The sequence below is a fragment of the Lepidochelys olivacea genome (assembly GCF_965140295.1).
Source record: "Lepidochelys olivacea isolate rLepOli2 genome assembly, chromosome: 3".
NCBI lineage: Eukaryota > Metazoa > Chordata > Testudines > Cheloniidae > Lepidochelys > Lepidochelys olivacea.
Window position 1 is genome coordinate 151892637 of NC_140413.1, and position 16056 is coordinate 151908692.

The 16056-nt window shown below is 42.9% G+C and overlaps 1 protein-coding gene across 1 annotated transcript in view; it reads left to right on the forward strand.

Annotated features, from left to right (window-relative positions):
* Positions 1-16056, forward strand: part of DNAH8 (dynein axonemal heavy chain 8) — a 589186-nt gene that overhangs the window by 504357 nt on the left and 68773 nt on the right. Inside the window, exons 74-77 of the mRNA XM_084624647.1 lie at positions 631-786; positions 3848-4003; positions 7487-7669; positions 8160-8265. Coding sequence (XP_084480773.1) covers positions 631-786; positions 3848-4003; positions 7487-7669; positions 8160-8265 — 601 coding nt within the window. The remainder of the gene's footprint in view (positions 1-630; positions 787-3847; positions 4004-7486; positions 7670-8159; positions 8266-16056) is intronic.

Sequence of the window (16056 nt, forward strand, 5' to 3'; positions counted from 1 at the left end):
GAGGTTCTATTATACTAGAATTTTCATTACAGGTGCAACATAATTTCATAAGAAAGAGGTTGCATAGTTGTAGTCAGTTTGTGCAAGTCAAATTTGTATAATGTTTTTCTAATTATAAATTATTTTCACTTAATTCGGTTTGTAATCTTGTTGCAGAAAAATACAGTTTAAAAATTAGCTAAAAAGGTGTTTGGGGAGAAAAACTGTGTAAGAGCCCAGTCCTTAGGGTAGAGGAGAAATTATTGTTTATAGTAGTGTGATTGTCTCTGCCCATGTTGGGAATCCATTACTGTTGGGCTTCAAAGTGACCCATGTCCATTACTGTTGGCCACAGATAAAGCAATATCACGTGAGATCCTCAAAGAATGGATGCAAAGGATTCCCTGTGAAAATGTCATGTCCATTGTGCCTTGAAAACCCAATTTTTTTACATTTAAAGAGCATAATAAAATGTGAAAAATGGTAGTTAAAGTGCAAAGTTTCCCAACCAGCTGATGCTGGTTTGCACATTGAAATATTTTTGTCAGCACTATACGATATCTCTAGGCTAACCCATTATCCCCATATTTGTACATTTGGCCCAAAGTTTCAGAATTAATTACGTTATGTTGATTATTTTCCTTTACCCAGATTAGTGAATGGAATCTGCAAGGGCTGCCAGGAGATGAACTCTCAATTCAGAATGGTATAATTGTTACTAAGGCAACCAGATACCCACTTTTGATAGACCCACAAACTCAAGGAAAAACCTGGATTAAACAGAAAGAAAAGGGTAACGAATTACAAGTAAGTAATAAAGTTTTAAATAAATATAATTGTATCATTCTCCCTCTACCCTTGTCATCTTAAACTGTAAGCTCTTTGGGGCAGGATGTGTATCTCCACATATGTTCGTATGTACATAACATAGAACAGTCAATTTCTGATGGGGCTTCTGAGAACTACAATATAGAATATTGAATAAATACTAACACAGTCAATGCAGGATAAAATAACTAAGCTTCTAAATATACAGACTGAATATCTCCCTGTTTACTAGGAAAAAGATTAGTTGCCCACAAAAATATCTATTCTGGTAGATTCCCACCCTTTATTTCACAAAGCCCCAGTGGGTGCTCCCTGTGCTCAAAGTTCTGGTACATGCTGCTCCTGCTGATGTGTCCAGGCTGCTTACAGTAAGTATTTAGTTAAGCTGGTTCATTTTAAAACAGGAGTTGGAAATAATTGCAGAAGAATCCGGAAATTAAAGAGAAAGTAAAAAGAGCAAATCACAGAAGTCTTAGCTGTCTGGGTAGGAGGGAGGGAGAGTAGTAGTCTATAAGGATGCACATCTTTACAGAACAATGATGGGTAAGCTTCCTTCTTTCAAATATACCTATCTGGACATATTTTTGGTCTCTTTACTCTTTTCAGAATATCTCTGAAAGGAAAACAATCAAAAGAGAAAGAAGTGCATGATTTTTAGTTTGTTGATTTTATTTAAATAGTACTATGCTAGACATTATGCAGACAAATATAGACAGAGTAATGGGGGAAAAAACTAATAACAGAAAAGGGGAGAGAGAAAGGGATACACAGATTAATTTACAGGATTACTGGGAAAGCACACTACCAACACCATGTTGATTCCTTTTTTTAAATAAACCCTTTTGGGTTTTTTTAATAAGGAGTTAGTATGGTATACAAGATCAGAGAGGTAATTCTATGTTGAGGGGGCAGCATGGTGAAAGGGGTAACAAAGGAGTGTGAGAGAAGCAGTATTGGCAGAGGATAGAGTCTGAACAGAAGCAAGGTAGGCAGCCTTTGAAGAGATATGGGCAGAGGTAGAATTGTGCAGAGCCTTGAAAGTGTAGACAAAATGTTTAAAACTGATGCAGAAAGAGATTTGGAGCCAGAGAAGGAACTCATAATTAGAGCTGATGTGGTTGGAGTAAGTTGAGGTCAAGGTGATGAGGACCAGGCACACAGGCCAAGGACCTAGGTAGCCCAAAGTTATTAAAATGTAAGTCCTCAAGCTAAGATGTCAGTTTATCAAAAAACATGAAAAGTAATGTTGATCACAATGATATCAAAGCTTAATATGAAACAATAGCTAAGCAAAGTAAGCTGAAGTAGCTTGGGTAGGGAAGCCAGTGTTTTTAAAAGGCTTAAGCTAGTGTTGCCAACTCTTACAGTTTATTGAGTTTCCTTATTGTTGCCACACTTAAGGGCTAAAGCAGAGAACCTAGTAAGGGGGCACAGAATAGTGACGCTGTAGCAGAGTTGAAAACAAACAAATGGTTGGGTGAAACATGGTAACAACTTAATTCTTCAATTATCTGCATCAGACTTATATTGGTGACCTAGTAGTGAAAAGAAAAGGAGTACTTGTGGCACCTTAGAGACTAACAAATTTATTTGAGCTAAGCTTTCGTGAGCTACAGCTCACTTCATCGGATGCATGCTATGGAAAGTACAGAAGATCTTTTTATACACACAAAGCATGAAAAAATGGGTGTTTACCACTACAAAAGGTTTTCTCTCCCCCCACCCCACTCTCCTGCTGGTAATAGCATATCTAAAGTGATCACTCTCCTTACAATGTGTATGATGATCAAGGTGAGCCATTTCCAGCACAAATCCAGGGTTTAACAAGAACGTTGGGGGGCGGAGAGGGGTAGGAAAAAACAAGGGGAAATAGGTTACCTTGCATAAGGACTTAGCCACTCCCAGTCTCTATTCAAGCCTAAGTTAATAGTATCCAATTTGCAAATGAATTCCAATTCAACAGTCTCTCGGTGGAGTCTGGTTTTGAAGTTTTTCTGTTGTAATATCGCAACTTTCATGTCTGTAATCGCGTGACCAGAGAAATTGAAGTGTTCTCTGACTGGTTTATGAATGTTATAATTCTTGACATCTGATTTGTGTCCATTTATTCTTTTACGTAGAGACTGTCCAGTTTGACCAATGTACATGGCAAAGGGGCATTGCTGGCACATGATGGCATATATCACAGTGGTGGATGTGCAGGTGAACGAGCCTCTGATAGTGTGGCTGATGTTATTAGGCCCTGTGATGGTGTCCCCTGAATAGCTATGTTGCGATATTACAACAGAAAAACTTCAAAACCAGACTCCAGCGAGAGACTGTTGAATTGGAATTCATTTGCAAATTGGATTCTGTTAACTTAGGCTTTAATAGAGACTGGGAGTGGCTAAGTCCTTATGCAAGGTAACCTATTTCCCCTTGTTTTTTCCTACCCTCCCCCCTCAGACGTTCTTGTTAAACCCTGGATTTGTGCTGGAAATGGCCCACCTTGATTATCATACACATTGTAAGGAGAGTGATCACTTTAGATAAGCTATTACCAGTAGGAGAGTGGGGTGGGGGGAGAGAATACCACTACAGAAGGTTAACACCCATTTTTTCATGGTTTGTGTGTATAAAAAGATCTTCTGTACTTTCCACAGCATGCATCTGATGAAGTGAGCTGTAGCTCACGAAAGCTGATGCTCAAATAAATTGGTTAGTCTCTAAGGTGCCACAAGTACTCCTTTTCTTTTTGCGAATACAGACTAACACTGCTGTTACTCTGAAACCTAGTAGTGAAAAGCTCCATATCCCATTACAACCAATCTCTTGAATCATCTTCATTAATTCAAAGTTGTATTAATACATTTCACTGTATACATGACAAAATATTTTTACCACAAGAAGACTGATTGCTACACTAAGCCAAATGAACATGTTGCTGTCTTTTAAATGCAAAAGCAAGCAAAGCAATTTTGCTAGTAAATCCTGTGGTTTTCGAAAAGAACTTTGAACACATAATTCTGTATTTATAATAATGAACTGTTTCCTTTCAAAGGTGACAACTTTGAACCACAAGTATTTCCGCACGCACTTAGAGGACAGCCTTTCATTGGGAAGATCACTAGTGATTGAGGATATAAGTGAAGAGTTGGATCCAGCACTGGATAATATATTAGAAAAGAATTTCATTAAATCAGGAACCTCTTTCAAGGTTAGTTACCTAACAGAAGAATTATAATAGTGTTTATTTTGTGTTGAATAATATAGTTCTTTATTTAGCTTTCTAAAGCTTTACTAAATGGAACATATTTTATTTTCTATGGGGTAATAAAAATTCATTAAAAACAGCAAACTTAAATAATAAAATGTGATGTTTGAGATGACATGTTGATCTAGTAGCAAAGTAACATGATGGTGTATGAGGAATCTGAGTTTAATTAGAGGTCACTCCTGAGGCTTCCAAGTCAGCAGTGAGTTGCATTAATCCTATTGAATGGGTGTGCTTTCTATTGATTTTTAAGTGATGCCCAACTAGCCTCCACTAAGAATAGAATTAACAGGTGTCAGGGTTCCTCCCCACTCTGAACTCTGGGACCCACATGAAAGACCCCCTAAACTTATATTCTACCAGCTTAGGTTAAAACTTCCCCAAGGCACAAATTCCTTTCCTTGTCCTTGGATGGTATTGCTGCCACCACCAAATAATTTACACAAAAATTCAGGAAAGGGTCACTTGGAATCCCTATCCCCCCAAGCCTCTTCACGCCCTTTCCTGGGGAGACTTGAGAACAATATACCAACCAATTGCCTTAGCAACGGGGGCACAGACCAGACCCTTTGTCTTCAGGACACTGAAACCAATCAGGCTCTTAAAAGAATAACTTTATTTATAAGGAAAAAAATAAAAGGATCACACCTGCAAAATCAGGATGGAAGGTAACTTTACAGAGTAAATAAAAAGATTTAAAACTCAGAGGATTCCCCTCTGGCTCAGCTTCACAGTTACAAAAACAGGAATAAAACTACCTCTGTAGCATAGGAAAATTCACAGCTAAAACAAAAGATAACCTAACTCATTTCCTTGCCCTACTTACAATTTCTGTAATTTTAGATGGAATATTGCAGGTATATTTTCAGGAAATGTTGTACCTGCCTGGCTTCTCCCTGTCCAGAGAGGGAACAAACAAAGAGAACAACAAACAAATCCTTCTCCCACCCCCAGATTTGAAAGTATCTTGTTTCCTCATTGGTCCTTCAGTACAGCTGCCAAGGAGGGATTTTATGCTATTCTTTCCTCTATATTTATGACAACAGGCTTCAGAAGAAATGACATCTAACTATCTTCATCAGTGGGGTGATCATAACGATGCATGACCTTTAACTTTTTGGAGTGTGCTTTACTAGTAATAAGAAATATCTGTCCTCCTCTTGTGTCTTTTTATTCTTGTGCTCAAATGACTCGTGCAGTTCTTTTCCCCTTAATTTAGTTATATAACAGCACAGAGAGACCATTTTGATTTCCTAATGGAAATGAGGGAAGTGTCCATCTACTTTGTTCTAGCATACATTATAGCTACCATTTTTCCTCTGCAGTTCTCCCCACCACTGCGACTTTCTCTAGACCAAGAAAATTACCTTTATAAACTATAAAAGGAGAAAAAATGGAAGAATCCCCAACTAAAATAATTGTATCCTGTTTAATCTTAAATGACCAAAACAATTTGTCTTTGGGGTATTTTTATCTTTATTAATTTTCAATGTAAGTATGTATAATTACGTTGGAAGCTAAAGACTACTTGACAGAGGCTGTAGTCCAAATTATTGGTGGTAATGAGAATTGTCTCCTATAAAACTGTTTAAACATTCTTTGCTGCTATTTTGATTGAGTTGCCAGAGCAGGGTAGGCAATAGTGGTGAGGTGGAGATACCTCCTCACTAACCCACTCTCCCCAGGGTTAGTGTTTTTGAAGTAGCCCAGGTAAGCCTATGTGTGCATGACAAGGGAGCTCATACCCACTGCTTAAACTTCCTTGCACTTGTACACACACATGCAGTTTTTAGGGAATTTTGGAAATGACTTAGAACAACGCTTCCTCAGCTCTCGTCCCCTAATGCCCATACTCTACTTGCGCTACATTGATGACATCTTCATCATCTGGACCCATGGGAAAGAAGCCCTTGAGGAATTCCACCCGGATTTCAACAGTTTCTACCCCACCATCAACCTCAGCCTGGACCAGTCCACACAAGAGATCCACTTCCTGGACATTACAGTGCAAATAAGCTGTGGTCACATAAACACCATCCTACACCAGAAACCTACTGACCTCTATACATGCCTCCAGCTTTCATCCAGAACACATCACATGATCCGTTGTCTACAGCCAAGCTCTAAGATACAACCGCATTTGCTCCGATCCCTCAGACAGAGACAAACACCTACAGGATCTCTATCAAGCGTTCTTAAAACTACAGTACCCACCTGGTGAAGTGAAGAAACAGATTGACAGAACCAGAAGGGTACCCAGAAGTCACCTATTACAGGACAGGCCCAACAAAGAAAATAACAGAACGCCACTAGCCATCACCTTCAGCCCCCAACTAAAACCTCTCTAGCGCATCATCAAGGATCTATGACCTATCCTGAAGGACGATCCCTCACTCTCACGGACCTTGGGTGACAGGCCAGTCCTCACTTACAGACAGCCCCCCAACCTGAAGCAAATACTCACCAGCAACTACCACACAACAAAAACACTAACCCAGGAACCTATCCCTACAACAAGCCCTGCTGCCAACTGTGTCCACATATCTATTCAAGGGACACCATCATAGGACCTAACCACGTCAGCCACACTATTAGAGGCTCGTTCACCTGCACATCTACCAATGTGATATATGCCATCATGTGCCAGCAATGCCCCTCTGCCATGTACATTGGCCAAACCTGACAGTCTCTATGCAAAAGAATAAATGGACACAAATCAGTCATCAAGAATTATAACATTCAAAAACCAGGGGGAGAACACTTCAACCTCCCTGGACACTCAACAACAGACTTAAAGTGGCAATTCTTCAAAAAAAAAAAAAACCCCTTCAAAAACAGACTCCAATGAGAAACTGCAGAACTGGAATTAATTTGCAAACTGGACACCATCAAATTAGGCCTGAATAAAGACTGGGAGTGCAAGGGTCACTACAAAAACTAAAAACTAATTTCCCCAGACTAATTTTCCCCTACTGTTACTCACACCTTCTTGTCAACTGTTTGAAATGGGCCACCCTGATTAGCACTCCAAAAGTGATTTTCCTCCTGTTGATAATAGCCCACTTTAATTGAATTGTCTCATTAGAACTGACCACCCACTGGTAAGGCAACTCCCATCTTTTCACGTACTGTGTATATATATCTTCCTACTGCATGTTCCGCTCCATGCATCTGATGAAGTGGGTTTTACCCCACGAAAGCTTATGCCTAAATACATTTGTTAGTCTCTAAGGTGCCACAAGTAGTCCTTGTTGTTTTTGCTGATATAGACTAACATGGCTACTACTCTAAAATATACTAATTGCAATCTTTGTTATTTCAATGATGTAAATGTTTCCATGGTTTGTACACAGTCAGTCAATTAGCTTTACTGGTTAAAATCAAACTCATCTGCTGTCACTTGACACTTGTGAACTTTTTCTTCAGGTGAAAGTTGGTGATAAGGAGGTAGAGGTGATGACTACATTTAAACTGTATATTACTACAAAACTACCCAATCCTGCTTTCACACCTGAGATCAATGCTAAAACATCAGTTATTGATTTCACTGTTACAATGAAGGGACTTGAGAATCAATTACTGAAAAGAGTAATTCTTACTGAGAAACAGGTAAGCTAGCAAGATGAACAAAGAACTGCAATACTAATTGTGCAATAGTGGTACTTGTTTAGCTAACTTTAATATATGGGATGAAAAATGCAAGTAGAGAAGGGCAAACTGTCAATCTTTTTTAATGTTTTAGTAAGTTTCAGAAAGGAAACTTCTAAACAGAAATACACAGTTGTGAATTTTCTCTTAAGAGTGAGAACTTGTGGAAAAGAGGCCTGTCAATGTGCTAGTATCAGCATTAGAAATTGTATACTGCAATTTGGCATTTATTAAGATAATTGAAGCTGGATAAACACAGGAAAAGCATGCTACTCAAACAAAGAAATAAAAAACGTTATAGAAATAACATTTATTTAAATGGGGAAAATATAAAATAACTGAAATAAAATATAAGCTCTAGTATGCTGCAGTATGGACAAGTGCTTTTTAAATATGATGCAGTGGTATAGTCAATAAACAGTTGTATCATTTTCTTGATTTCTGACACTAGGAGTTGGAGGGAGAGCGAATTAAACTCATGGAAGATGTAACTTTTAATAAGCGGAAGATGAAAGAATTGGAAGACAATCTTCTCTATAAACTAAGCGCAACTAAAGGTTATATATTAATGAATAAAAACAGGGATTTTTGTGGGGAAAGTAAAACTAATCAGTGTCAATATGGAAGGGCCTTTATGTGAACCATAAACAAAGCAAGAAGGAGTATATTAAACCACACTTACCTTTTATCAAAAGCTCATCTAAGGAAAGTGGAAGAAGGTGACTAGTCTAGCATTTGATATGAACCCTCTAGACATGCTTGTCTATATATGTATGGGCATGAACTGGTATAGTTCCACTGGGGAGAAGCCGGATCTGGTGAAGTCACACAGGGGATCTTTACCATCTTGCACAGAGTAAAGTTTCATAGAGGTATGGTTTGGTGAAAGGGAATATGAGGGAGGTCAGAGAAGGAGAAATCCAAAGATCTGCCATTGAAGCTGGTGTTGATGCTGTGGAATAGTTTCGGTGTTGAATCCTGCCCCAGAGGCCCTGGAACATCTGTATCTCCACTCCAGGGAGATCCTCCTCACCCAAATAAATTAATGAGGCTGTGGAAACTCTTTTGGCTCTGTGTACCATACATGGGGACTAGTTTCCCTTTTTGTCCTATTGCAGGACCTGTTCTCTTTAAGTCTGAAGGAGTGTTACAGCTAAATGAGGATCACCATATCAGAACCCTGACTCCTTATCTGTTGTGCTTCAGTATTGTATGTAGATGAAGAATACAATTAAGTCTTAGTGGTGACTTGGTAGGAACATCAGTAGTGTGTGTGGTGCTTATTATAGGTGTCTCTTTTGAGGGAAGATAGCTCTTCCATAAAGGAAAAAACTGTTTAGCTAGTATGTCACTGCCTCTATTGAAGGAAGAAGTCACTTTATATTGCTCTCGTAATCTAAAGGCATCTTAAATGGGGTATAATCACTTGCATGCCTTTTAAGGTCCCTTTACATTGCTGGAGAAGTGGGGGTTTAACACCTACAGTGCAGTTATAGCAGGAAGAGAGACAAAACTACTTCAGCTAGGTACTCAGCTGCTGAAACTGGTGTAGCTCTGGAGTTAGTGCAACTAGGCACATTTATACCAGTCCATTGTGCAATAAAAACACAGGATTATGGAGCAGCTTTTTAAAATTTCTTTAAAATACCTGTCCTGGTTGGATATAAAAGCCAAAATCATTTTTTAGACTCACTATGCACATGTATCTTAGTGGATTGACTCTCCTGGGAGTTGCCAGCAGCATGTCCCACTCTCCTGATATCTGAAAAAGAGAACAAAGAGAAAAGGACATTGAGCCCTTGTCTATAGGGGAAAGGATTTTTTAAGTATATCTTCAGATTATTATTTGCATAAACTGCCTTGCATCCAAACACAAATGATATTTTGCATTATCTTGTGTCTTATCCCACTATAATTAATCTTCATGGAAGCAAGTTGATTCTAGTTCTAAATGAGACATAGTACTGAAAACTTCATATAGGTACATCACCATTTCCTAACAGCTGTGGCACTGCAGGTAATCCTTCTACTGCCCTTCCACACTGCTTTGAGGACCTGGGGAATTACAGACCAGTCAGCCTAACTTCAATACTTGGAAAGATCCTGGAACAAATTATTGAAGAATCAGTTCGTAAGCATCAAGAGGATAGAGTGGTAACTTATGTCCAAAATGGGTTTGCCAAGAACAAATCAGGCCAAGCCAACATAACTTGCTTTGATAGTTACTGCCTAATGAATAGAAGGAGAGCAGTAAACATAATATATTTTGATTTTTGGTAAGGCTTTTGACACAATCTCACATTACATTGTCATAAACAAAATAGGAAAATATGGTCTAAATGAAATTACTGTAAGATGGGTGCACAACTTCTTGAAGAACCTACTCTGAGAATAGTTATCAGTGATTCACTATCAAACTGGGAAGACATATGTAGGGTCTGTCCCTACAATACTTTCATTGGTGGCTTGGATAACAGTGGAGACTATACTTATAAAATTGGCAGATGACATCAAGGTGGGTGGGTTGCAAGATCTTTAGAAGACAGGATTAGAATTCAAAAGGACCTTGATAAATTGGAGAATTGGTCTGAAATCAATCAGATGAAATTCAGTAAAGACTAGTACAAAGTACTACACCTAGGAAGAAAAAAATCAAATGCATAAATACATATAACTGGAATAACTGGCAGGGCAGTAGTAATACTGAACAGGAGTTGTGAGTTATATTGAATCACAAATTAAATATGAACCAACAATGTGATGCAGTTGTGGAAAAGGTTGATATCATTCTAGAATGTATTAACAGGAATGTTTGTAAGATGTGGGAGATAATTGATCTACTGTACTCATTACTGGTAAAACCTCAGCAGGAATACTATGTCCAAGCCTGGGCATCACACTTTAAGAAAGATGTGGACAAATTGGAGAGAGAGAGAGTGTGCAAAGGAGAGCAACAAAATTATAAAGGGCTTAGAAAAGCTGACTTATGAGGCAAGGTTTAAATAAACTAGGCATGTTTAGTTTTGAGAAAAGAAGACTGAGGAGGGACCTGATAACAATCTTCAGATATGTTAAGAGCTGTTATAGAGGACAATGATCAATTGTGCTCCATGTCCAATGAAGGTAGGACAAGAAGTAGTTGGTTTAGTCTGCAGCAATGGAGATTTAGATTAGATACTCAGAAAAATATTGTAGCTATAAAGATAGGTAAGTACTGAATAGGTTACCAAAGGAGATTGTGGAGTCCTCTCATTGGACGTTTTTAAGAACAGGTTGATCCTGCCTCAGCACAGGAGCTCTTGAAGTCCATTCCACCCTTACATTTCTATGCTTCTGTGATTGCTTCTCATTTTGATTGGTCTATTAGGTTACCTGTGCACTCTCTACTGCTTGGGGTCCACTTGACTGGATGTCCCCACTCTTTAAATACCAGCACTCACCTAAGTGCATCTCTTTGCAAATCCAGCTTGTGACAAGTTCACAGACCCCAAAGCCCATTATAGCCATCATGCTTGTGTGTGCTTATATTAGGAGATCCTGCTGTGACCTCTGGAGACAGATAAGGACCGAGTTCAGTCTTTCCAATAGTCACTGGAATACAAAGAGCTACAGGTGTTTAGCAGAGCAAATATAGGCGGAGTATTCCCAGGATGCATCAAAGACAAGGAGCTAGGGCAGAATTACAAAATCATACCTCTGTAATGCTCCTAGTACACTTATATACTGTGAAATGCTTCCGCAGAATATTGAATCAAATTCAAGGTCTTGGGTCTTATCTTCAAGGTGCTGCATGGCCTGAGCCCAGGTTATATAAAAGATTGCCTTAAGCTCTGGGATGAACATTCTGGTTGACAACTTCATTTCTCTGACACAATGGAACTTTCTACGATAAGGTTAAACCTTGTCTGTTCAGGAGATGAGAACTTTCTCAGGAGCCATTTCTTTTTCCCTGCCTTCTCTAGTATACATAGATAGTTTTGTGTGTGTGTGTGTGCCACATTGCTCACTGCACCAGTGGAAGGCATTCAGCTACTACAATGATAAGTGCAATATAAGAACTAGAATAGAATAGAACAGATTTTTACCCAAGAGGCCACAACAAACTGCTGGTAAATGTTGGACAGTTTGGTCCACAATGAAGCAGTCACCTTTGGAAACCACACAGGCAACCATGGATCCCAGCCAGGAGCATATTCCCCTGGACAGCTACAATCTCTTCAACGCTCCTTACAGCCAGTCAGAGACTCAACTGCAGACACCACTAGAGACCTAGCTGGCGAGCCAGGTTGACAGTACTGCAGAGAGAACCTCATCCAGTAAGTATTAAGTGCTACATTAAAATAATCTGTCACATTAGCATCTACTGAGGTGGATTTAGAAACTTTCTTCTGGGCACTGGCTGCACATCACCATGTCTGGTAGATATTACTACAACAAGCACCTTTAACACAAGACAGGTATCTCTCAGGGGTCTTCAGCCTTGTCATGAGATTCCACCTTCCTTCTATTCTTCCAAATGCATGCTCTGTAGTCGTTATGCTGCTACTCCAGGTATAGTTGAACAGCTCCTTTCTCTTATACAAGTGTCCCATAAAAGGCTTCATAAGTCAGAGAAGCAGAGGGTAAGCTTGGCCTCCCAGAACAACAGCTGGAACCACCCCAGTAATGTCCATAGTGGTTTGGGAGCAAAAGTTCCATTTTTCATTACATAAAACATAAGTTTCAGAGTAACAGCCGTGTTAGTCTGTATTCGCAAAAAGAAAAGGAGGACTTGTGGCACCTTAGAGACTAACCAATTTATTAGAGCATGAGCTTTCGTGAGCTACAGCTCACTTCCTCAGATGCATAAGTGAATTTCCCCAAATCCCAGCATTATTGACCTTTCCAGACTACGCACATTAATGTTAGTGAACTTGCTAGGGTGATAAATTTCTAGGGCTTATGTGGAGGAATACCCCTTTCTGTTGATGAACTGCAAGATCTGGTAGGATGATGGCCACATGCTTCTTCATATTTTGGGGAACTTGCATGTTGTTGGTCCAACACTGAAGCTCTGGGGTAAGCTCTGTGCAACTTTTCATGAAAGTGACTGTTCCGTGCTAGGCCGCAGGCCTATCAGGAGTGCTCTGAAAGAACGAGGCCTACATGCAGCAAAGCAGTGAGTTATTGGCTTTAATGAAGGTAAGTGACACACCCGCAACGGGGACTCCAAGTGTTGCTGTCATGGAGGCGGGGAACCCAGTGCACTGGAGCTCTGCCTGGAACGGAATCCAACACGTTCTGGCATTGATATATACGGGTGCGGAAGTCACCATCTTGCACTCCACGCAGACCCAGGGCCGAGCCACTGTCGTAAAAGGCCTCGGAGGAGCGGAGACCCCGGCATATGAGGTTATTGTCACCCTTACCCTGGGGAAGGCTCCTCCGTTCCAGGCCATGGTTCTGGCAGCTGCTATTGGAGAATACATACTGGGCATCGACGTCCTGTGGGGTTGTTCTGTGGATAACCAGTACGGCCTCTTCGCGTTTGGACATCCCCAGTATGTAAGCGCGACTTGGGTCCGGGAGGTACGGGTGTTGATGATCCTACAGGGCGCCCCCCATTGGGAGCCCGTGGTGTTGCCTCCCCCCACAGCTGTAGTATCAAAACGACAGTATCGCCTCCCTGGAGGGGAGGAGGAGATTACCCAGACGATTAGTGCGCTGTTAGAAGCCAAGATTATCCGGCCCATCTTAAGCCCATACAATAGTTCCCCGTGGCCAGTGTGGAAACCAGATGGGACTTGGCGTATGACAGTTGACTATCGCGAGTTGAATAAGGTCACCCCTCTGCTGATGGCTGTCGTGCCGGACATGGTGACCTTAATAGAGCGTATCACGGCAGCTGCCCTGCCCTGGCATGCCATCATAGACCTCGCTAATGCCTTTTTCTCCATCTTCATTGCTCCTGACAGTCAGGAACAGTTTGTGTTCTCGTGGCAGGCTCGTCAGTACACCTTCTGTGTTTTGCCGCAGGGCTGGAAGCACTCCCCAACGATTTGCCATCAGTTGGTGAGTGCAGACCTTGCCCACCTAGGGCTGCCAGACGTGACCCGGTGTTATCATTACATTGATGATGTGATGGTATCTGGCCCCTCCCGTGAACTGGTGGCGGATACGTTGCACGCAGTCGTTACGGGCCTGGAGGCGCGCGGATGGACTCTGAACCCGCATAAAATCCAGGGCCCCACGCAGACGGTAGTCTATCTGGGTATCATGTGGGCGGGGCCAGAGCGGCAAATTCCCCGGAAAGTACAACGAACGGTGCAGCGTTATCCCCCACCCCAGACAAAGAAAGAGTTGCAAGCCTTCCTTGGTCTACTTGGGTTCTGGCGTGCCTTCATTTCCCATTTAGCCTTCCTTATGCAGCCCTAGCAGGCCGTGGTACAAAAGGCGGCGCCCTGGCAATGGAAGCAGAGCCATCAAAGTGCCTTTTGACCCTGCACGCTCATGCTCGGCTCCACACTCCGCAGCCTGGGGTCCCCTTTGAGCTCGAGGTCACCACGGTGGCAGACGTGGTTTCGTGGGGGTTATGGCAGCAGGTAGCGGCCCAGCAAAAGGAACCTATCGGGTTCTGGTCCTGTACATTGAGGGGGACTGAACCCAGATACACCTCCCTGGAAAAGCAGATCCTGGCAGTGGTCTGGGCGTTGCAAGATACCGAGCGCATAACAGGCCCCACACTGGTCATTATGCGCATGCCCATTCCTCTGGGGCACTGGGTATGGGCAGAGCCAGCCCAAATGCAGACAGGGGTTGCACAGCTCACAACCCACTTTAAGCAGAAGCATTACTTGCAACAGTGCATGCTGCTGGGCTGGCCCTCCCTCTCCACCCCACATGCCCTGTTATTGGGGGCTGTCACTTTTGAGCATGTACCCTCCCGCACTGATGAGCTGCCCCCAGTGGAAGACCCCGTGCCCTCCTCCCCAGTAGGGGAGGTCCCCCCCGGTGGACCACGTGTCCACCGAGAGCAGGAATATGTATGGTTTACGGACGGATCAGCCTCCTATACAGCTCAGGGAACCCGGCAGTGGTGGGCCATAGCCTATACCCCCTATGCAGATATAGTTGCGATGGCTTGGGGAATGGCCGGCTCCAGCCAGTGGGCCAAACTGCGGGCCGCCACCCTTGCGATTGAGGGCGCCCCACCATGGGTTTACCTATATACAGACAGCTGGGTACCGTATAAGGGTCTCCAGACCTGGATAACTGCATGGGAGGCGAAGGGTTGGGAAGTCGCAGGCCAGCTCCTATGGGGAGCTCCGCTTTGGCAGCAACTGCTACGCTACACCCGACAGGCCCCTCTGGCTGTGCGACATGTGGACACCCACACTAAGGCGAAAACCTCCGAGGCCCACTGGAATGCGGTGGCTGACGATATGGCCCGAGGAGAGGCCTTGCAGCTAGCGGAATGGTACCATGTGGAGGGAGGCCACCGAGGAGCCCGAGCAACGCAAATTACAGCCCTCCGCCAAGGCGTCTCCCTACCCCTGGCGGCGTGTCGAACTGTCCATGCCAGTTGTCCGGTCTGCTCCCGCTTGGCGCCCATCGCCCTTTTGGGACCAGCCGGTAAAATTTATCTAGTTACTGGCCCCTGTCAGGATTGGCAAGTGGACTATATCGGCCCCTTGCCTCAAGAGTGACGCCAGCAGTATGCCTTCACAGCTGTCGATATATATACTTGCCTTTTATTTGTGTATCCTAGTGCAACCGCTGCCGCAGCCACCACGTTAGCTGCGCTGCAGCAATTGTGCTCCCGCTACAGGTCTCCACGCACTCTGCAGAGTGACCAAGGAACCCACTTCACGGCCCAGGCAGTGCGAACCTGGGCTGCAGACGCAGCAGTGGATTGGCACTACCATCTGCCCTACACGCCGACAGCGAGTGGCCTTATCGAACGCCTGAAAGGGCTCTTGAAGGACCAGATCCGTCACCTTGCCCCCACCCATACATTCTGCGGATGGTCTGGGGTGCTGGAACAGGCTGTCTGGCTACTGAACAATTGCTCACTAGGTAGCCAGACACCCTTCCAGCGGCTGGTTTTTCCCCCTACCATACCTACCCTCCTACGGGTAAATTTGATACAGGCACGGGGTGTGATTGACCCAACGCCGGGCCTCATAACCCTATATGCACCACACCCCTATACCCTGCAGGCTGGACAAGAGGTGAGCCCTTGGCCCGCCCAAGCGCAGTTACAATGTGAGCCACCATGTCTGGTTTTCCTTACACCCGTTGGTTTCCGGCATGAGATTCTATCCCCCGTATTGGTTGAGTTCGGACTGCTGGTTAGGCGCCCTCTCGTG